The 24,466-nt window shown below is 40.8% G+C and overlaps 1 protein-coding gene across 1 annotated transcript; it reads left to right on the plus strand.

Moving 5' to 3' along the window:
• The first annotated feature begins 6,950 nt into the window (after positions 1–6,950).
• On the plus strand, positions 6,951–22,002 carry LOC131465162 (transmembrane protein 125). The gene is made up of 2 exons (XM_058637542.1): positions 6,951–7,477; positions 19,271–22,002. The coding sequence occupies exon 2, from the start codon at positions 19,581–19,583 to the stop codon at positions 20,277–20,279; it is 699 nt and encodes a 232-aa protein (XP_058493525.1). The 5' UTR covers positions 6,951–7,477; positions 19,271–19,580; the 3' UTR covers positions 20,280–22,002.
• The last annotated feature ends 2,464 nt before the right edge of the window (positions 22,003–24,466 follow it).

Below are 24,466 nucleotides of genomic sequence, written 5' to 3' on the forward strand. Positions count from 1 at the left end.
ATGGTCGATACTTAAATTGTCCCCAAACTCGACCCATTCATCACAAGCTTTGCTCGAGTCAGATCGTCCATAACAGAGCTCTCTACTGTCTGTTTTTAGATGTGTGTGTGTGTGTGTGTGTGTGTGTGACAATATGGCATTTACCGTGCTACTACTGTCCAGCAGTACATTCAGTCTGTGCTCCCCGTGCGTGTGTGTGAAAAATTGTACATTCACCGCCTTTTCATGAATAAAGATTTTGCTTGTTGTGGTGCAACAGCTGCTGTTCACGTGCGCCATAGTCAGATTGCTTTTTGGCTGCCTCTAATTACAATCAATTTAAAAAAGCAAGAAAACAAAAGAAACAAAATATGCGTGAAAACCAAATATGACATTTTATTTCATGATTATGATCTTTCTTTTTTTTTTAAAGATAAGAATATAAAGCACAAATCACATGAATATTTATTATCTCTTGTGGTTATAAAAAGAAAAGGTAGGTTGGATTCTGTCAAGGTTATACTACAGGGGAAGGAAAATATCAAATACCAAGAGAAAAGCATCAAAGAGGTAAAACAAAACAAAACAAAACACACACAGATAAATAAAAGCCCACTGTATCATTAGGCCAGTCGTTGACATACAATATGGACGACTGAATTTGTCAACTTAGTGAATGTCTATTTATTTTTACTGTCATGTAGCTGGACTACAACCTTCATTTGCTGATGGATAAAAGTTCAAATACAGTATGTGCAGCCAGGATTTCAGTAAACATTTTATTCCCGGCTGCCTCATGGGAGCAGTCCAGGGAATGCGACCAGGTAAAATAGTGTGGGTACGTATGATAGCTTTATAACCTTGTGTGCACGACTTTGCAACTAAGGAACCTTCAAACTTACGGATCTGTTATTCAAGCCAGCCATGCCCTATATAGTTCATTATCTTTAATATTGAAAAAAGAGCAGATGCTCTGATTGGTGTCCCCTGATGGATTAATGACGAGAGGATGATGGTACCGGATTATGGACATATGCGAAAGCATAGGGTTCCCCAAGCCAACAGGGGGCCCCACAGTTGCATGTTCCTATGAAAATCCCGCTTCACAAAGATAGGAAGCAGCGTATTCAGTGCTTTTTTTTGCTGATGTCTGGATATTCTGCTTTGATTTTAATCCAGAACACCAGCAGAGTTGTTTGTCTGTTTTCAAAGCAGAGACAGCGGGTTGTGCACAATTCTTTGACATACTATATCACGTGACCGAAACAAGCTTTTTTTCAGACGGATAATCAATCATTTATTTATTTTTTTTCTGATGGCCTGGTACCAAATGACCCACGGACTGGTGGTTGAGGACCTCTGATATAAAGGGTTAGGAATCTCTCCATCATAGTTTGGTAAACACCCCCCAAACCTCATCTTGCATAGGGCCCCCAAAAAAGCTAGAAACGGCCCTGGGACTACACTGCAAGCCAGACATTCATTGGAAAGTGGCTGAATGAATTATTTCATATATTTATATATAAATGACCATTAAACTAATTGGGAAACATGCATATACATGGGATTCATTCCATGTTAAAGTTCACATCTGTAGTTTTCTGTGTAAAACTCGTGTACTATACTGTAGATTTACTATAAAATAATCTGGAATCACATTGCTGTTCTCAAAAAACATATTAATACTTTAGATTAACCTTGAAATACTTTTCCCACCAAGAACAAAAACCCCTTAAGTGTAGTTTTAAACATCTGTCGGATCATTAGAAAAGAACAAAAACAAACTATTATTGATTAAAAGAAAGAGAGCTCATTTTCTGTTATTGAGCAGGAAAGCTTTCTGCTCTCCTCATAATTGGTGATAGTTTACGCCATCCTGCCAACTTTGGGTATCTTTAATTTAAATGGAAATGAGACTCTGGACCTTATGGATGGAAGAACAAGTCCCTGATCGCTGCCTGAGCCTGAGCCTGAGCCTGAGTGTGTGTGTGTAATCCATCTTTGTAAATTGAGCTGGTCAGCTGGCGAGTCATCTCTCATAGATGTTTTGAACTTAGTTTTTAAGTCTTTTGTGACGTTTCAGTCTGTTCTTGGGTTAATGTGGTGTCCGCATTGTAATTGCACATCACCGTGTGAGTGAAAATAAATAAAAACAAGTGTAAACTCAACATAGACCTGGTAAACTGTAACCAGGTCTGTGCTTTATTCAGAACAGAGTGCTTGTGTGTGCGTGTGTGTGTGTACATTACTCATGTTGTGGTGGAATAAACATTTTGGGAACAAATGATAGATCATTAAATGTTAAGTTTAAACCATGGTTTACAATAAAGAACAGACTCCAGATATTTGTTTATAGTTTAGGTCCCCATGTGAATGGGACTCAGGAAGTCCTTTTAATTTATGGAAACAAATAGTGTGTGTGTGTGTTTGTGTTTGTGTTTGTGTTTGCTGTGAGCAGGAGGCAGGTGCTGGGTGTGAATTTGAACCTCTGCTCATTCGTGTGTGCTGAATGAAGAGTAATCGAAGTGACTGCATTTATTCCTGCGTGTATTAATAACTGCCTCCATAGATCAGTACCCTTGTCCCCAGGTCCTCTCCCACTCTCTCTCTTCTCTTTAACCAGCTTGAGTTCTAAACACAGTCAAACATATGCTGCTGTTAAATTCTTCAAAATACAGTAAAGTGCACAATTTAACAATGTCTTGGAGATTAAGCCTTAGAACACGGAGCATTTCGGCTGCTTTTTTCCATGACTGTGTTTAAACGTACAGTTTGTACAGAGGGCATAAGAATGTGCAATATAGAGTGGCTTATATCCTGTTTTTTCCAGTTCTCTTGGCTCGTTTCTAATGAACAAAAAGAAAAGAAAAAAATTTGTGACTTCTGCACAATTATTGCTACTCTATATCACTACTAAAAATGCGATATAAATAAATTACTTTGACTCAATAACACATAAGAAAAAACCCCACATTTTTTTAAAGCCTGAATATATGACCTATAAACCTACAACCCCAGGATGTCCATATAAGGACATAGTATATAGGGGTGCATTATTCCCTCAGCAAATGACCATGGGTGTACCTGTGGCACACCTCTGTGCCACATGAGCACTAATGAGTCTTCTCTCTGCATTTCAGGGATGAAAGTTTTTTTGTTTTTTTTTGTTTTCTTCCAAACGTGCGACCACTATTAATTGATTGCAGTAGCCTTCATCTGTCCACATTCCAGCAGTGCTGAAGGTAAAACACAGATGGAGTTTTTCTGCTATAAGGAGCAGCGAGGAGGAAACATGTCAGCTCTGAAATGGAACATGATGGAAAACAAGTTGTGGAGACTTGCAGAATGTCACCTTATTGGCAGGTATTTGCTGTGTTTTATGTCAAAATGTCTTATGTAAATTAGCATGACTATATGAGTGGCGCTACCTGAGGCTAACAGCTTTGTCAAAAGACAGAATGTGCAACAGTCAATAAAATATGTGCAACTCATTATTTGTGTGTACACAACAGAAAACACGACGCACGACTTTGTCCCTGATTTAATTTCATATTTAATACAATACATTACTGTGAGACTACATCAATAATTTTTCGCCTCCCACTGATGTTTTAGCCTTCCTGGGGATGTTTGGTGGCAGCTATTTTAGATTCATTCACTGGTGATATTTGGTCTGGATCAGTGGGAGGGTTCATCATGAAACTGGACAAAAAGAAATCTATAAAGAAAATAAAAACAAGTAAATGACTTTGTCTATTATTCTCGGACATCCACCACAACTTATCCCAGTTATGTCCCTGACCAACCTGCGGATGAAAAAGAAAACATGAAATTATCCATTTGAAATTCGTGTCAAAATGTTAATCCCAAAGCCCACAGAGAAATAGGGCACAAGTTAAATGTTAACTCACATTTTGCTGCCGATCAGACAAGGAAGAGCGTCCACAACCGCATGCAGTACATTTGAAATAGACGGAGAGTCTAAAGGTCATGTTATGCTCAAAAACATAGAATGAGCTCACATCTGCAAAGTGAACTTTGCACTCACTATGAACCTCCTAAAATCAATCCGTCCGATATTATAATCTAAATAAATATATTATGTGAGGCATGGTTAATCAGTGGTGTAAGTGCACATGGAAATATGGTGTTGTGCAAGTGTACTGGAAACCAAAAACAAACAAAAAGATGAAAAGGGGTTGGCTCTCTCTGGAGAGGGGGGAGTGATGGCAGGAATGAGACAGAGTGAAGCCATTATAGTTTTGGCTTAAATGGTCTGCAGCAGCAGCAGCAATGGCACAGGTGCTCCAGATCAAGCTGCAATCAACTCCTTGTTCCTCGGAGACAAATAGAAAAGCAGGGATGTCTTCCACACACACACACACACACAACACACACACACACTCCCCTCTGACAGCAGCAGCAGCAGCAGCAGCAGGGGTCGTCACAAAAGTCAAAGACAAACATTAACAAAAGTAGGTTACGAGACGATCAGCACATCACTCAGACTAAGTAGGCATTTATGATCCCTGTATAAGTGCTATATATCCTGAGCTTATTGAATTTAAAACACATTTTAATGTATTCTACACGACAAATACGAATATACAAATCTTTTCAAAGTCCTGGTGCTAATGATAATGAGGTGCTGATGTGAGAAAAAATTACGTATTTCCTTATTTGAAAAGCCCAAACCAAAATATAACAAAATGCTCCGCGTTACGACTTTCTCGTAACATTAAGACTTTATTTTCAGAATGCTACGACTTTATTCTCGTAATATTACAACTTTAGTTGCATATTTTACGACTTTATTCGCATAATGTTACCACTTTTTAAATATTACAAGTTAATTCTCGTAGTATTACGACTTTATTCTCATAATATTATAACTTCTTTAATGTTACGAGTTTATTTACATAATATTACGACTTTATTCTCATAATATTATAAATTCTTTAATGTTACGAGTTTATTTACATAATATTTACGACTTTATTCTGGAAAAATTAAATATGTTTGGTCCTATACTCTGTGGTGATTCTACAGGTTTATTGTTGTGTTGTTGTTTTTTACCTTGGTAGTAATAGAGTGTCACTGGGCTACAGAGGAGGTAAAACAATGTGAGCTACTTTTAACGCAGCCAAATCAAATGAATCAATAACGGCCTTTGTGTCAGAGATGCAATGATCAATGTGTGGTGCCACGGGGAGGCTATTTATTACAGGCAGTGATTAAGTGTGACGGCATTTTTCCTCTAAAAAGTTGAGATGGTTTACAGCGTGAATAATCAGCCACACAAATCCATACAGTACAGAAATGCAGACAATGGAACATACGGAGTGTTCTCGCTCACATACAGTACAGTAACATACTATCCGAACAACACGACTCCACGGATCACTTCTCGGTAGCTTTGGTCTATAAATAAGACTTCTCTGTCTGCACATGCCACTCAGTGGTAGCACCACAATCTGCAAGTGACTAACTGTGAATGAAGCACTTGATCTAATTTTGGATTGCCGCCCCGAAGAAAATGAAAATATCAAACCTGGAGTTAAGCAAGGAGAAGGAGGTCTGCGCAAAATGAGGAAGAAGATAAATACCATCCAGATTTTGAAGCATCATCAGATGATTTCCTGTATGTTGCTGAGCTGTTGATATTTCGTTATTAATCAGTAGCTCAACAGAAAAGCAATAACTGCTAAGTCATGTCATTTTTTCCTGGAGAATCTGCTTTTCATTGTGATCTGCAAGTAAAAAATATCTTGCAGTTTCTGAGGAAGAATGCATGTCGTTCAAGGTCATTCCCTCATGGGGTCAAGAAACAAAAGAAAAGAACCAGCATGAACATCAGATTTAACATCCAGATGAAATGTGACCCAAACAAGGTTGATCGATGACAAAAGTGTTTGTTCCAGTCAAAAATGTTCATGCTACTGTTAATGTATGAGCTCTCTCATGGTCCTCTCAGCTGTACAAGTATACTTGCCCTCATCGTGGGGAAATATCAGTTGTTTTTTTCTACAAACCCTTTTTCTTTAAATCTATACTATTCAATTTTGAACACAAAAGTATAAAGAATAAACACACTCTCAGGTCTTAAAACTGCTCTTTGACTCATTTGTTTCCTGAATAAAAGAATTGTTCAATTAATCTACTGGGTCAGATATTAACAATGGTGGGATACGTTTGGCCAACGGACTGCCAGTTGCTGACCTCTGGTATAGGTTGTATAATAAGAAAAAGAAGAAAAATCATAACTTACAGACCCGAGTCTCATCTGAAACACAAAGAAAGGTGACATTGACACTGACATTTACACTATAATGATCACTGTGTAAAAAGTCATGCTCCTGAGGAGCCACCAAACTGACCCACGGAAGAGGATTAGGGCCAAATGTATAAGAAAAAACTTCTGAGATTCTTTTTTCCTCACCTCACGTTTTTCCCCAAGTCAGAATCGGACTTTTTTCAATTCTGATATTTGTGTCTGAGAACTTGAGATCAAAGTCTGAATTCTGACTTTTTTTTTTTCAGAATTCTGAGGAAAAGTCTGAATTCTTACTACTTTTTCACTTCTAACTTTTCTTCAGAATTCTGACTTTTCCTCAGATTTCTGTCGTTTTTCCATTCGGATTCTTTTGGTCTGAGAACTTGTGATTAAAACCTGAATTCTCACTTTTCTTCAGAATTCTGTCGTTTTTCAATTCTGACATTGTTTGTCTCAGAACTTGAGATCAAAGTCAGAATACAGAGGTTTTTTTTAATTACAGAATTCAGTTTTTTTATTTTTAAAAAAGAATCCTCTTCCATATACAGATGACGAGTCAGGTCAAACAACAACAACAACCTTTCCCTCTCTGACTCACAAAGCTGTCAAATATAATGAGTTCAACAGATGCTTTGACCTCAGTGGTAATCAATTATGACCATGTTCATTTCGCATCAATCATCAATAATGAATGTGTTATTTATTGACGAGTATTTCCTTCATCGGGACAAACCACTTCTGGACAAGCGACCAGCCTGCGCTCATATCACACTCACACCGTGTGTGTGTGTGTGCGTGTGTGTCATCATACCTTCACTTTTGTGCCCACGAGGGACCCACGGAGAGTCGATCGACACTCTCTGTCTCCTCCCACCGACGTCCCTGCCTCCGTGCGCGGCCACACCTGCAGTAGAACCAGGAAAGTCCGTCCCGTGCGGAGGCAGAGAGACAGCAGCTCCACACACTCTCTCTGTCTCACACACACACACACACACACACAGAGAGAGCGAGAGAGAGCGGACAGGCAGTTAGCCGGTCACTGACAGCAGCTCCCATCACATCGCTCCACACCACGAACCTGCTCATATGATCGCGGATGAGAGGACGAGGACATGAAGGCAAACAGCGACTGGAGCCTCTGACACTCTTCACGTAACCGCGTGCTGGGAATGAAGATTAAAAAGACGAGGGAGAGGAGCACGGTAATGTGAAGTGAGCGCACAGGTAAGAAGAGGCTTCTGATAAACACGTCACACACACACACACAGACACAGAGAGACAGTAACTGACCCCTTCTAACTTTTTTTTTTAATTATTCATTTTAAACAGTTTCTTTACCAAACACACGTCTATTATTTCCATCTCATTCCACAGCATTATTAAAGCATGTGCTGCTAAATAAAACAAATAGAATGAATTATTAACATGTTAATAATTCATTATTAACAATTATAACTATATTAATGTCGTAACTTAGTGAGTTTCTATTCAACTTCTATATATGTTTGCATTGTCTCTGGAATTTAAGGCTGTAGTGACATGTTTTACCCTAAAGTAAACGTTGTTTAAATGTCATTTATTAAGACTGTTGTGTTCACAGAAAGATTGCTCTGTGTGACCGGATACCACGCTCCTTAATGCTCTCCAAAGTCATCTGCCAAAACTGAAAGGCAGCCTTTGTTGCTCCACTAGGACAAATGTGAATAGATTTTTCAAGGCAGAGCACAAACTCTCAAACACACCTGTACCTGTAACTGAATATTAAATCATTGTGAATGACGGGATTCTGCTTTTATCAGTAGCAGCGACACTTCCTCCCCAAAAAGAACAAACTGCTATTTGTTTCCAATGACAACAGGGAGGTAAAACAGGTTAACGTTGTATCTCACCCTGACCCTTGCTCCTCTGGGATGGCCCACAATTGCAGATACTGTAACGACGATGACCTCACTTGCACTGTAGATCATCAATTCATGGGGTTACTGTCATATAGGCAGAGGTCAGTTTAGCTGCATTGTGGAAAATCCATAAACCACATATAGAGGGGAAGGGATGCTGCGTTTAAGTTACTGGGACTGGACCGGATTATCCACTGTCCGGGCCTGGCCTGACCCCTATAGTCTGTTGCCCCAAAATCCATCATCATGTCAGGACATTTAAGGCAGCATACAACATTGTTGTTGTTGGTTTATGGAAAAAAAACTCTTTTAAGGAGGCATCAAACGCTGAAAACAACATGTGATAGACCTCATTAGGAAAGAGCCTCGAGTTAACACAAAGCACTGGATGAAAGAACAGAGGGGACAAAAACAAAGCGAGTCGCTGATTGAGCCCTGTGGTCCGTGGGGGGGTGGGGTGGTGGCGGTGTATAGGTGAGATGCTTGTGTGTGCTGTATGTGTGTGACACAGATGCCCGACACCAAGCGTTAGTCGCGAGTAGGGCAGAATCTTAAATATCCCCAAGAGGCGTTGAGTTTCACAGTCAGCAGATACACCGTGTCAGGCGTGTTCCGTGTCATCAATGCAGGAAGCGGACCCTAACCCTAACCCAGGGCACTGTGGGTAAACACAACCAAAACATACACGTGTGTAGAAAAGATAGATGGGAGCTGAGGCGGAGTCTGTTGTTGCAGTGTATGTGTGCAGTATGTTCGCTTAAAACAAAACAAAAAAGCCAAGCTGCAAAACGTGGCGCAAACAGAAGCTCCCCTGCCCTCGTCTTCTCCTTCAGTGATTCTTGATGCAGCGCCACCCTCAGGCGAGGAGGGGAATATGTTACTCAAAAGGTTAATTTCACTAAAGTGGGAAAGCAAACCTGGACTGGCTGAATCTTACCGCGGACTATCAGGTTAACAATCTAGTTAATTTGAGTTGTGTACATACAGCTAAAGTCACTGACATTGAAGAGAAACTTGGTACAGAAAGGCTTTCATTTGTCTTGTAATATTTTAACTGAACCAAGTGTTTGAAGGTCACTTGATTTATCGCATCTCACATCTTTGCATTGACTGTGTTTGTAATCCTACCTGTGCTTTACTAAATGCTAAATTCAGTGCTGAGTTCACCAGTATGTTTACCATGTTCACGATCTTGATTACCATCAGGCTACAAGTAGTACAATGTAGGATGATGGGAAAGTTATTTGTTTTTGCAGATATCTGCATGAACAGATTGTTTGCCAACAGGAGGTTATTGATCTCGCCTCATATAAATGTAAATTATAACTTTTTTATGTCTGCTTATGCAGATTTTGTTTTGCCTTTTTCCTCAGCATTTCCAGTCTTTGTGCTGGGTGACGATGAAGATAACTGGCAACAGAGCGAATTAAAATGATATGAAGGCCAAACCCCTTGGCTGCAAGTGTTTGTGGTTAAAATGTAAAACTGAGAAATCAACTGCTTCCAATGTAAAGTGTAATAGTACAATTGTGTGAAGTCAGTCTGCTGAGTTACTGCTCACATTTTTGTTAGTCTCTTGTTAGACAGCAAAACAAAAATGTAATAGTGAGTGAAACATATTAACCAGCAGTCACTTCCAAGTCAACTGAACGAGAGGAACAGGGTTATTGTGCGTTCCTACAACAATCTAGGTTGACCTTGTGTCCCAACCAGGAAACCAAGACATTGTCATTTTAGGTTATGTTAGTTAAACATCAACTAAAAATGAGTGACCTCATGTTTCTGTTTAGAACCAGATTTTAATATTTACAGGTCAGTGAATGCAACACACAGGCTATCAAAGCCATCCATGGTGGATGTTTGTCCTTTTCCTCCACAACAACTTATTATGTAAATAGTTATCAGCTGTTAAAATTCAACAAGAGTTCAGAAAGGATGGTCACTGAAATGTTATTATACTCATAAATGCTGCTGATAACGCGTAAGGTGTGTGACGTGTGTGTGTGTGTGTGTGTGTGTGTGTGTGTTCATCACAGGGCTGGTAGTTGCTTCTTCCTGGATGTAACGCTAACAACTTTCTGTGTCACTGTCAGAGTAGCTTCAGTTTACTCTGACTGTGTCTGACTCCAAAAACAAAAAAACATGTCAGGTTCAGGGCGGGATGGGACGAAAATTATGGGATGTCTATCGGGTTTGGACCAGGTACGGTCAATATTCACTCAGGCTCGGTCGGGTTTGGACAGAATTTTTACTCCGTTTCACTTTCCATTCCAACAAGAGACCAAGACCAAAACAATAATATGTAGGGGCCACTGTGCTCACGGGCTGATGATCTCATGTACATAACACGGACCAGAGCAAACCTGTGTAAATACACAGAAAGTATTAAATCAGCCTAAAGGCCCTGGTATACTATACCCAACAGGCACCATACGCATGTAACTGCGTCGACATGCAATGCGTAGGCTGCGCGTGAGCCGCTCAAACCAGACGTGTCACAGGGAGCTGTAGCAGCGTTCGCTTCTTCTTTAGTAGGAAAGCGTCCTATTTCCTGTGTCCAGACTTGTACTGCCACCCCATGGTGAAGTGGCATACTACAGGACCCTGGCACGCGAGTATACCAGGGTCCGCGATATGCAACGTGTTACCAGGGCCTTATGTAATGCCAGTAAATGCCCCTTGATGCCATAATTGAAGCTTTTAATTCCACTTCATGTTAAACGATATGATCGTCATGTTAGTAGGGCTTCAGGATTGTTTAATACAATGTTTATAACCTTGAGATCATAACCTTGAGTACCTAGCGATTGTGTTAGTACAAAATGACACTCATCTGTTTTCTTTTAAAAACATGCCCCCTCACATGATCACTGGAGACATTTGCAATCCTCTTGTATTGCTGTCCTTAGTTAAGCATTTATATTATATTTCTTTTTCCGATAGCCAATCCAATTTTGACCAGTATCTCACAAATATCGAATATGGTTTGGGCTCATCCCTTATAGGGCTGGTCCCGTTGTGGTCCAGTCAGTGGAACACGACTGTGAGTGCATATATCGTTTCAAACTGTGTAGCAAAAGAAAAGACAAACACCAGATCCGTCTCCCTGAAGTGCTGCTGCAATAGATGTGTCACCTCACAGAGACAGCCAGATACTGAGCCCGTCATCTCATTCACAACAGTCATTACCACTAGTCAGCCCAAATCAAATTAGAATATGCTGGATGTCACCTCTGAACCTCACAAAGGAGAGAGCTAGTTAAAAACAAAGACTTGAACAAAAAAAGAAAAAGGTAGCCCATTTTCCGTCGTCAGCAGGAGTGAAGTACTGTAGAAGGGGAGCAGCATGTTAATTGGTGATTTCATTAGCGTTTCATTATTGCAGCTGTGCACAGCAAAGAAAAAGCCTCAGCCTGCTCAGGTTTTGCTTTTTTTATTTTTCTAATCAACAGTCACTCCTTCAATGCACGGGGGGGGGGGGGGGGGGGGGACTCGGGGGTTATCACAGTGACTCCTCATCTCGCCTGTCATTCACTTCTTTTCCCTCCAGTTTTCAAAAGAGGGGAAATAGTGTCTGTACTTTTGTTTGGTAATGAAGAGCGTTTGATAAGCAGGGATATTCTATTTGGAATTGGGCTCAGCATCCAAGAAAGAGGCTCATTTTGGGGGGGGAATCGAAGAGTGGCTTATATACTGTAGGCTCCACAGTCTGTACTAGGCTGAACTAGTCTGAGCTGGGTTACATTGTTGTCAGCGGCAGAGTGCATCACCACGGAGAGGAGGATGCTCTATTTTAAGAGAGGAGGAATTTGCATTATGTCATATTAGATTACTGAAAAAGTTTCTGGTCATTGTTGTGTATCATGCATTGATTACCTGGACATGATAATGTGTGTTTCTGTGTGCTGTGTGCATTTTACAGAGGCTGATGCATAGGTGGGAAATAACAGGAATGGCTGAATGAGAGGGTAATAACATTCCACTGAGGAAATAATGTACACACCGGTGTATATGCATGTAGAAGCATGCATTATGCCGCAGGGGTTTCGTGTCAGGCTCAGTCTTTTTTACCTGGAGCTGGGGGGGGGGGGGGGGGATCTTTGCTAAAGACAATTAATACCCACATCCTGTGCAAACATCTCTCTTCCCTAACACCAAAATGCCAGAGCACAAAAGCAGACAGGAGAAATGAGAAGCCTCGATGGTGAGACAGGGGAGAAGAGGAGAAGGGAGGAGTAAGTAATGTGTAAAGGACAGGGGATATATATATATATATATATAAAAAGGGTACATAGGAAGACAGATAGAGATGAGAGTCTGTACCTATGCGGAGAAGTTGTCAGGGGGCCAGGTTTGGTTGATCGTGCAGGTTGGGGGTGAGAAATGAGCTCAGACGGCGATGGTGGGATTAAACCATCTGCAAGGAACCAGAGAGGAAGAGAGAGGAAACATAAAGGGAAGGGTCAGTTTAATTCTCCAGAGGTTCCCATGGCTGTGAACAATAAGAGTCAACTACTGAGCTTGCATGAAAAATGCTAACACGCTCACAATGACTGTGCTGATGCAGGTCAAATCTTGACCTAGTTGACCCCTTCAGTGATGGTGAAGCATTAGCTTGGATTTCAATGTAAAAGAAAACATAATATTTCCAACTCATTGTGTCAAATTCAGAGGATTATCAAAGGAGTACGATTCCTCCTGAGGAGAACATGATTGATCTAGACAAAGTTGTGGTCATAACAGTTATCTGGACTCCTCATTCAAAAACACAATTTCAATCTGATGGCAGTCCTAGAACAAAGTCAGGGGGTCTTCAGTATTATTACGGTTAATTTTCTGTCTTTGCAATAAGTTATAGGCCCCATTCAGACCTGATAATAACATCTGTCCTCTGAAATCTTATCACAAGTGGACAAGTACTAATGTCCACACTTGGCATTGGATTACTTCATTGGTGGCAATGCAGCAAAAGCTGGATGACAACCGTAAAACATCCATCCCTCTTCTCAGCTGAGATTGGCACAGCGCGATACACCAACCGTGTGGCCCAAATCGTAAAACAGGCAGAAGAAAATGACCTGTGATCGGATTTCACTTCCCTCACTGCATGCAAATACACACGGACAGTGCCTCTATTCACGAGGCCAACATGTGTTTTGACTGCGCAGGTTTGACTGGTGTCACCGTGTTTGTGTGTCTGCATGAATGACAGGTAGAGAACACCACGCTAGTCACACTGCTGTAACGTGAAATATGATTTTAAAAAGAAACCATGTGGTGATAAAAGTGCTTTCAGTACACTGTGGAGTTGCAGCAGGTTAGAGGAGGTGGTTTTTAATGCATTCACACACTACCTCCAAACGTGGTTTTGTGGAGTTGGTGAGTTCACATCTTTACTTAGAGCTGTCGACACGTGATACCAGGTCTGCACGGGACAATGCGTTGTATTTAATTGTAGAATAAAGTGGTGGACCATAGGACCAATCACAAATCTACTTCCAATTGTGTTTCTAGAGTCCTGGTACGGTGGTGACTAAAATGAGATCACTGTTTATGGAGGGAAGAGGTTATGTCTGCAGCATCTGAATGAGTCTAGTTTAAGGGCCACATCTGTGCGCCCCCCCTCCCTTATTCATGTGGCTCACTTTGATTAAGCTTGTAAATCAGGACGATAATCACACAACACTTTGTAGAGATGAAGTGTGAGTCTGAGGTGTGAGCTTTAAAGATGAGCTGCACAAGATGAAATACACTGGCAGAACAAAAGCAGGGAAGAATTACAGAAATGCTAACGCTCGTGTGAGCCGCTGTGTGGGGAATTTACAAGACAATATGTGCAGGTGATGTAAAGGTCTGCCTTGTCTCATTTTGGCTCTGAGGTTTTTCTTGGGATGTCAGACCGAGGACAGTGCCACTGATTTTTTACCATTGTCGTCCGAACACAGTGAGGCTCTCTGGGTGCATCAGCTGTCCTCTGTGACTGTACACAACAAAAAGAAAGATCCAGCTTGTCTGTATAAAGACCCATTCAGCAATTTTTTTTTCTTTGCAAGCCACCAAAACCAAAGAACAGCAGTGAAGGCTTAGCACAATCTTACCCAAAGCCCTTCCCTCCATCCTACTCCTCAACCCCCTGTATCCCTATTCCAGTCCCCAGCCACTTCCCTCTTTCCAACTCTTGCTTCAGCCTCTGTCCCATTCAGAGTCCCAGATGACAGCTCAGAAACATCCGTCACACTCCCCACACCACACAAGCCTTCTTTCCTCTCCCTCCAGTCCCTGTGGCGTTTGGCACCAACGCCATTCACATAGACAGATGGAGCCGACCCTGACCCCTCTCCTTGCCCTTGGGGACATAAAAAAGAACCAACGTCTGACTACAGGAGAAGCGGGTGAATGTCATTGAGGGCAACCAGGAAGAGAGAAGAGAGTATTGCTCTTTCATCACAGTCTCTCCCATGGCACAGCAGGGAAGTCAGCGGCAGGCCCGGGATCTTTATCCATTGACAAAATTCTAAATACAGTAAAACATTTGAAAGCTACAGGGAGGCAAAAGACCGCAGCTCTAAAAATTGCTGACGAGAAAAAAACCTGCCGCCACATTCTAATGTTGCTGAGGTTTTTATCTGAACGCCACAAAAGTCGCATTTTATCCCCTCTGCGGTGATCTAAATGAATTACAGCAATAAAAACTGCAGGTGCTGTCAAAGATATTGCCCTTTTAACATGCAATAAGAGTAGGCAGTCTGCTTCTCTTCGCCCGTGCTTTCCTCTTCTAAACAAAGCACAAAAAGCCTTGCGCTCAAAGTAAACACGAAATACATATGGGACTCGAGACAAAGTTGCCCTCGACCGTGCATGCGCGTGTACACACGTCTGAGCTGTTGTCGTATTCACTGCACCTCTGCCGACCGATCAAACTAAATCTTTGCAAGGATCACAAGAAGCGAGATTTCTAACTGACCGGCACTCTGATCAACATATAATGGCAGACAACCAGTTTTTAAAAGGAGCCGTGCATCGACAATAAAACGAGACACTAATGGCTGGAGAAATGAATTCAGTGGGCCAACATAACAGAGGGGGGAATACCGTTGTCCCAGAGCTTCCCAGGTAATTGGAGTGCAGTATAGTGTGTGTGTGCGTGCATGTGTGTGTGATTTTTTTTTTTAACTCCGCACACAGCCACAGCTCCCCTCTCTTGACCTTGCAGACTGAAAACTTGGAGGAGGCAGAGACGCAGACACAAAGAGAGAGAGAGAATTACAGAGTGTGTCCAAGGTTTACAATTATCTTTGTGATTTCTCTTCATTACTCAGGATGCATTAGCATAACAATGACTGTCTGGACTGTCAGCGTCTCATTTAAGTTTTCAATGCGTCGCGGACACGCTTAAACATTCCTGTCACTTACAAGCACCCGGTCTGAGAAAAAAAGTTATCTAAAAAATAAATAATAAAAATAAAAATAAATGTGCACACATATACATATATATACACAGACACGTGTACATATACATACATACATATATATATATATATATATATCTATATACACACACATATACACACACATATATATATATATATATATATATATATATATATATATATATATATATATATATATACACACATATACATATATACACACACACACACACATACATATATATATATATATATATATATATATATATATATATACACACACACATACATATACATACATATACACACACACACATATAAGTTGAATTCTGAATCCCCAACTGGAGTAAAGAAAGGGGATACAGTGGATCATCAGTAATGCAGTTTTCACTTGTTTTCACTGTCAGGTATATTATATATTATGTGAGCATCCATCCTTTAGTAATATGCACAGAGGGCGGGAGAAGTGTGAAACTTCACAGCTGTGGCGTGAAGATTCATCACGAGATGTGACGTACTTGTTGTAAGTGGCTTTGGATAAATGCGTCTGCTAAATGACATGTAATATAATGTCATGTAACGTAGAGTAGGATCCTGAAGGTTCCTGGTGCACAGGTGTGACAGACCAAGAGGTTTAATTCCCTCAACTTAAGGTTTATACTGTGCTACAACGAGGATCATGCACGTTCACTGCATGTGAGGCTACTGTTTCTAAAACTGGTTGTTTGCGAGTCTTCCGTAACCTGTTTTCTTTTACTTAAGAAGAGGCCGGGGCAGAGTCAGCAAGCAGTGACTCAGTGCTTTTGTAAAGATATTTATGAGCCTGGTATGACACGACTGATATGGAGTCCAGAGGTCATGTAAGTGATAGAAGAGGAAAGGCAGACACAGTCCATCAGTTCTCTCCCTCTCTCTGTCTGTGTGTGTGTGTGGAGCACAACAAAGATGTTCTGGAGTCATTAAAGGTTCGATTTCATCTCATGATCTTTGTTGAATGCCTTCGTCTCTTCCCTTTATCACCCAGTTGTTTCCCTGTCACTCTTTACGATGCGCCACCTTCTAAATCAGACGATGATCTCTGACTGTGCGGTCGGACGCTGTATGAAGATGATCTTTTATGGTTTTTATCACCTTTGTTGTTCAGCCTCAGACACACACACACGGATACACAACTAAATTATTGTGCTATTTCTGTAGCACTACCTGTCAGTGACACTGTGCTCAGACCAGCTGGGATTAATTAGTGACTCAACACACACACACACACACACACACACACACAAAACCTGCCTTCATTAGTGAGTAAACACACATGTGCTACCATGAGCTTCACCTTTTAGTTGGCCTTATTTAAAGTGTTCACTCTAGAAACATACAAACACACACACACACACACACACACACAATCATCCATCAGAGACAGAATGTGAAAAGCTTCCAGAACAGCATGTTGCCAATAAACACCCCTCCTCCTCCTCCTCCTCCTCCTCCTCCTCCTGCTGTAATTACCTCACTCTTCTTTTCACACCTTGTGTATGCACCTCATATCTTTTCCATGTCATGGTGATAATGCTCTGCACTCGACACACGACGCCCCGCGCACACTAACACAAAATGTCACCTCGCGTTTAGTTCCAACACATTTCCGTTACTGCTTTTATTTTTTTAATGATTTCTAGGAGGTTGCTGCGAGTTAGAAACACGACGATCTCTAGGACTACATGTGAAACCACGCAATACTTGCTCACTGTGACACATTTCATTATACCAAACAGTGTTTGTGTTCGCAGAATCCTTCCACCCAGTGTGGACAAGCTGTGAATCCTGTCAGCTTGTGTCGGGGGGTGTGTGTGTGTGTGTGTGTGTGTGTGTGTGTGTGTGTGTGGGGGGGGGGGCTTGTGCCACGCACTGCTGATTTTGATAGAAATAAAGCCGCTGACAGGTTTTTAAAGACAAGCTGTCAACAGCCCTAACCTTGAGGATGATTGTTTGTGTGTGACTGTGTTTGTGTGTGTATATGCAGTTCATGTTTACATGCTCGTGTTATGGGGGTGTGATGAGGTTACAAACTACAGTAGAGAGTCAATATACTGATGTAAGGGGAAAGAATGAGGAGACGATGGGGAATTAAAGTGAATTTACCGGCTATAATTAGCCTCTGGCTCATATGTGGCAGAACATGTAGCCAATGTACACACACACACACACACACACAGGGGAGGTTAAAAAAAAATATAAACTGAGCTCAAGGTAGTGGACAGTTGAAATGGGAGAATTCATCAAGTGAACTACTGTGGGTGTGTTAAAGTGAAAAGAGTGGGAGAAAATTTACATTTGCACAGTGGCTGTTTGATTGTGTGTGTGCGTGTGTGTGTGTGTGTGTGTGGGGATGGGCATTATTTATTCTATCGGCAGCTGATGCTTGTTTTATTTCATCCACTCGCCTCTGCAGTGGAAACTCATTAGTATAGTGATAATGAAAGATAGAAAAAGGTTGCCAGTGTCAGCACACAAACTTTTTTTTTTTACACGGTCAAAACTGAATTTTTGTGTGCGTGTGTGTGTGTGTGTGCGTGTGTGTGTGTGCGTGTCTATTCCACTCACAACTTTAATTTGATGGATTTTTATACCCCAGCCTCTGCAAACAAAGTTGGAATTTTAAAGAGGAACCAGAGCTGAATGACACATTGTTACTGCCTCACAACGTGCGTTTCCATCCAGCCTGTTTTTATGTGCATTTTCCATTTGCACATTAAAAAAAAAAAAAAAAAGCTAAATGAAAAAAATGAATCAATTAGACAAAATCTTGAAATTCCACACAATATTATACACTTGAGGGTGAGGTGGAACATTGGCTGATCAATTAAAGATAAATGTGAATTAGTGCAATGGAAACGGATTCAGCAAAAACCTGGATTAGGTCTGTAAAGAGGAGGAACGTGTGGACTGATGACGAAAGCACAACATTCCTCAACTTAGTGCAAGAAGTAAAGATGAAGCAATAAAACAGTCCATCTACAGGAACTGCTGCTTTTCATTTATGTCGTAAAGTGGTAAACAGACTTGATATTTTGCTTTTCTTGTGATTTACCTCCCATTATTTGCTGAACAATGAATGCACAAATGCACATTATTTTAATCTTTTATGACCATGACTATACTTTTCATTCCATGTTGTTACTTTTGTTTGCTTCTTGTCTGTCGTCATTTTAATGGTCCCAACAAAGCAAGTTAAAGGTTAACACATGGAACTTGAAGTGACGGAGCTTGAGAGTGAAACTGGCTCGGTTAACAATTGGTGAATCTATGCAAGTCCATCATCGAGATAGGTTGTAAAAGTTTGCTTTGACCAAGACCAATGAGTTATAAGAGCACAAATAGCTTTGATTTTTTCTTTTTTTAATTATTACCAATTTACTACCATGAAATGCACTAAACCATCTTGTTACATTTCTTAAAGGTTCAGTGTGCCTCTCTAGTGCTCATTCTGTTTCAAAGTAGTAAAAAAACCCACTTATGAAAGCATAATTATGAATATAATATCACATAAATGACTTTCTATTTCCTGCTTATTGAGTTCCCTCAGACAAATCTCTTTTGAACCAGCAAAGTCGCTTAGGGCAAATAAACTTGGCATGTTCAACGGCACGCTGTACAAACCCTGTTACATCATCTGTCTTCTCTTCCAGATGACTGCTGCCACTCCACTGCAAAACCAAAATTTTGCACATGTTTGGATTCTTTGCTTTGGATGCTGATCAGCGGTTTCATTCAAAAAGGAGCACAGACCCTGAACTGATTTATCTGCCGTAGAACCAGGACGGATAAACTCTGTACCCTGGACGACCCACACTTCTCTTATATGGAGCAGCTTCCCAAAACATCTGGAATTTTGTGCTGATCCGTACACGCTGGTGAAAGTCTAAGAACTTAAAAAGATTACTGACTGGATGACGTGGTGGCGGCTTCTCTACTCAGCAGGCTGGGAGTGGCATTAAAATGCCTGAACTGCATAACTTTCCCCCCGTGAGAGAGAACAGTGTCCCTGAACTGGGTTTAAATGAACCGGCAAACCCAGCTCAGATTCAGCACAGCATCCTGGAGGAGCAGGTGGAGCTGTGGTGGTTCAGGGATCCCGGGAAGTCCCTGCTCTGCTACTGTGTGTCTGTGCTTCTCATCCTGGGCTGTGGGCTGGGCGGAGTTGGACTTCTCTCCACCACCACGAGTGTCTCGAGTGAATGGCGGCTGGGCGTGGGCACGGCCCTCTGCCTGCTCGCCCTGGGAGTCCTGCTCAAACAGCTGCTGAGCTCGGCCGTGCAGGACATGAACTGCATTCGGAGCCGGCAGCGAATTGACATGCTAAAAAGCGGCGGTTTATCCGACCTCCTTGTGGTTTTCATTACTGGCCTGTCACTGTTAATTTGTGGAGGGGTCCTGCTGCATCTGGCCCTGGCTAACCACATGCCCAAGCCCGGTCAAGCCCTTAATGACATGTACATCTCTGGAGTGGTTTTGCTGGCAGGAGGGGGGGCCGCAGTCGTGGGTGTCGGGATTTACTCCGTTGTGATTATCCTGCTGGAGAGAACGAGACACGGACGGCGGTTGGTGGACCGGGTTTGGAATATTTTCACCGTTTCCGGGCGCATGGAGCACCAGGCTCGCAGAGAGACTACGTCCAGTCTGGCTAATCTCATATGAGACGTAACCAGATTAAGACTGTGTATGTTTGCCTCATGCTCGTGTGCAATTAACCACAGCACATGATTTATGTTAGAGTTTTAGGGACACATGTAGAAAAAAAAAAATTGAAAGAAAGAAAAAAAATAAAATAAACCAGCATGAATTCCGAATTTTTTTCTCAGAATTCTAATTGTAATCTCAGAACTTGGGGGACTTTTTCTTTAATCTCAGAATTCTGACTTGAATCTCAGAATTTTCTCAGAATTCTGACTTTAATCTCATTCAAATTTTTTTTTTTCCTCATAATTCTAAATTTGATCTCAGAATTTTCTCAGAATTCTGACTTTAATCTCAGAATTTTCTAATTCTGACTTTAATCTCAGAATGTTCTAATTCTTACTCTATTCTCAGAATTCATGCTGGTTGTTTTCTCTCAAATGTTTTTTGTGTGGCCCTAATACTCCATCATAATTAAAACACTCTACATGTTTCATCTTTTCACCACCTCAGTGTGTGTATGAGATAAAAAACAAAAACCTGTGAGAGTTTGCAGATGTTATTAATAGCTCCCAGATTACAGCTGCAGAATGAAAAGACTGAAGAGTAGCACAACGACAAAGAACGGATTAACTATAGTGTGATGCTCACAATCTCAATTCACATGAGCGGTTTACAAGCGAGAGGTATTTTAAAGTTAAAATCAATTAACATTCTCTAATTAATACACCACGAGGACCACATGAGACTAAAAAGGTGCTGCCTGTGGCAGAGAAGAGCTGTGGATTTGTATGTTTTTTTAAAACGAAAAGCACATATTTTTAATGCTGGTAATGTTAGTTTCACCAATATGGAATTAAATACACCGATCATGTTAGCATAACATGCCATGGTTCCATGTGACTCCTGAAATAATCTTATGTATTGTATAAACAAAATGTGAATAATTTATCTATTATAAGTGTTTATCCCTGACCATACATTGGACCGCACTTGCTTCTGTCATCGTAGAAGTGTCATGGGTATAAAGAACCACCTGGAAATGTAAATAGTAACCACAGAAACATGTAATATATGGGTAAACTAATGTAAAGTTTCCTAATTTGTATTGCTTATACCACCCTCACCTTGTGTATGTCCACATGAACGTATGCAAATTTACAGCCGACAATTTGACTGCGGATAAAAACCAAACCTCGACAATAGGCGAGATTTAACGTGGGTTAAACCTCATTTAGTTTAAATTACTTTGAGACAGACATGTCAAAAAGTTCATTACAATATTGGGCTGAATCAAAACCTGGTTGTTGGAGAATTATCATAACAAAGCACTTTAGACTGTATGAATAAATATGAAAGTTTTTTTTTTAAGTTGTCCATCCACACAGTATTTATGTAGCACCTTGTGTTCTTCTATATTGTTTTATATTAAACTGAATCAATCGACTGTGTGTAATGTAAAGTGGACACTCGATGCATGAGTCGTGGTTTATTCAGACTTTCGGCTTTATGCTGACTCATCTGTTTTTTTATGCTTTGGATGTCATTTTATCACGAATCCCTGTGGACGACGAGCAACACGCTCAGATAAACCGAATGTGCATCACCTACTAAATGGACAATTTGGTTGAATTTGATGAAGCAGTCACTCAACCTTTTCAAGAATTTTGGTCAATTAAATGTGTTTTTCTCAGGGGCTGGAGGGGAATTAAAACAAAAGAATAAAGAGAGGGTGAATGCTGTACTTACATTCTTCAGATGAGCAGAAATGCTGCACTGTATAATATGATGAATGTAGTCCACTCTCACACGTATTCACAGTTTCTTGTTTGACCTCCAAAAGCCCAAAATGACAACTATGGACTCAAATGCATGACTCACAGTCACAGACGCTGTCATTCGGCGCACAGGAGAGACAGAGTGACAGGCAAAGATACAGGATCATGTGGCTAAAGAAAAAAAGTCCAAAAATCTAATATAGCAGGAGAACAAGAGGAGAAACTCTGACACGAGGAACTATAGTGACAACAACGTTGAGAGAATCTTTCGTCAGGTGGAGAGGTGATTGAACACAGGTGAAACTAATTAGAGCAGAGCAGGTAATCAGGGCGGGGGCAGGAAGTGAGGTCACATGAAGCTAAATGAAACAGGAAGCGGCCTTTGAATTCCACATTCCAGGGCTGTAATTTACAATATTTGCGCAGTATCCACTTAGTTTTGGGGTGCATACCATCAGTTCTTGTTTTTTTTTAAAGCAATGTAAGAGAAAAATGGATGTTGGAGATGTCTTTAGGGCTTTCTTGCAATGTTTAAAACAAAAGGAAATGGCATGGAACTGTCTTACCTGCAGGTGAAAGCAAATGACCCAAAACAACAAAATAGCTAGTTGTCGATGACGCTTGTGTTCCACACATGGCTCTTCTTTCTGCCTCCTGCTGAATAAAAGTCCATTAATGCAGCGATAAGAATGTTAGCAACCAAGAAAGACGAGACATTTACCAAAGAGTAACGTCACGTCTGTGAAATAAACATTTTTATGCGCTTATTTTATTTCAGTTGAAGAATCCCAGTGGAGCTCTCTCACAATGATTATTATTCATTATTTTAATCCCGATTCTGCAGTCGGAGATGACAGTCGCATAGTGAGTACTTATTATTCTCTGTGAGGCAGAGAAGGAGCAATGAAAAAAAAAAAATCCATTACATCAACATAGACAGTCATTGAATTTCAGTGTGCTTGCAAAAGTTTGAAGTGGGTTGTCAATATGCTTAATCATGGAATTGGGGTAAGTCTGCAGTCTGCAGACACCGCTCTATTGTTGGCATTGAGTCTTGCTTCCAGGTAAGGTGTTAGCACACTGACTGTTAAATGCAAAAAAAAAACAAAAACCCAACGTTATTTCTGTCAATCATCATTGACACTTATGAGATGCAGTGTGACAAATCATTTGATGTGAAATGTAAATTACAAGAGAAAATATCCTCACATAGTCTCAGGGAAGAAGCTCAGAACAGGTCCTGCACTGCGTGTGTGTGTGTGTGTGTGGCCTCTCTCGCCTCTCTCGCCTTGAGACGAGGGGGGGGGGGGGGGGGGGGTCACACAGTTAACCATTGTTGGGTTTGATGATAGACAGCAAAGTGAAGGCACAATGCACAAGGCAGCAATCTGTCGGGGCTGGTATAGACTAGTACCACTTTCCTCCCTCTGTCGACTGCATATACACACAGCAAAAAAATCCCCAAAAAAACAAGGTTAATGCCGCATTTTACAGACAACTCATAAATCCTGTAATCCTAAGTTTACAGTAGTGTTGCAGCGTGTGTGTCCATGCATGACAGCGAGAGGTGAGGGGAAGATGGTGAAGAGAGAAACAGGAGTGTGGGAGGAGAGGAGTCACAGACAGATGAAGACGGTGAAAAGTCTCTGAGCACAACCAACATGAAGCAGACATGTGTCCTGCTACAGTGTAGTGTGTGTCCAAATTAACATTATAATGTAGGAAGTGCACACCGGGGGTTTAAAATGCATGTTTTTCTACCTTTGACACGGTTATTTTTAGTTTGGTCATTAATCTGCTGTCGTCATATCGTGAACTCATTCACCTTCACATTTTTCCACTTGAGTCATGATCTGGTCTGCTTTGTGTCAGGATTATTGTGACTACACCCATGCCTGATTTGGAGAATGAAAGATTAACTACTGGTGGGGCATATTCTTTAACCCTTAAGAGTTCCTATAGGGACATCTTCTGCCATTCTGTGTTTTATTGTTAAGCCATTTTGGCTGTGTTGAATGAATATAGCTCAAATTTGCTGGATATTCATTTTTGGTAAACTTTAGAACTGTGAGTCTCAGTTCCTTAAATGAGACTAAAATGGCTAGGCTATGCAAAAAGCTTACTATTTTGTTCCTAGTGGCAGAAAATGTCATTATGTTTATGAATTAGTCAGTTGTTTGTTTTTAAACACTGCAAGAAACAACAACAATGCATCAAAATCAATTTTTTTGCCGATCATTGATCCATTTCAGCACCTAATGTATTTTATGGAAATTATCGTATTTATTTATTTATTTTTAAGTGGAGTTGAGTAAAGATACTGGCCTTTAAAGGGTTAAAAAAAATAGTGGATAATATCTTAAAAGTGGAAAAAAAACACTTATGGATATTATTTTTACAGCAATTTTTGGGGACGGTGACATTTTCTGC

The sequence above is a fragment of the Solea solea genome, chromosome 9 (assembly GCF_958295425.1).
Source record: "Solea solea chromosome 9, fSolSol10.1, whole genome shotgun sequence".
NCBI classification, from domain to species: Eukaryota; Metazoa; Chordata; class Actinopteri; order Pleuronectiformes; family Soleidae; genus Solea; species Solea solea.

Coding starts and splice junctions, on each gene's coding strand:
- LOC131465162 (XM_058637542.1), top strand. CDS start 19,581: ATGCCTGAACTGCATAACTTTCCCCCCGTGAGAGAGAACAGTGTCCCT.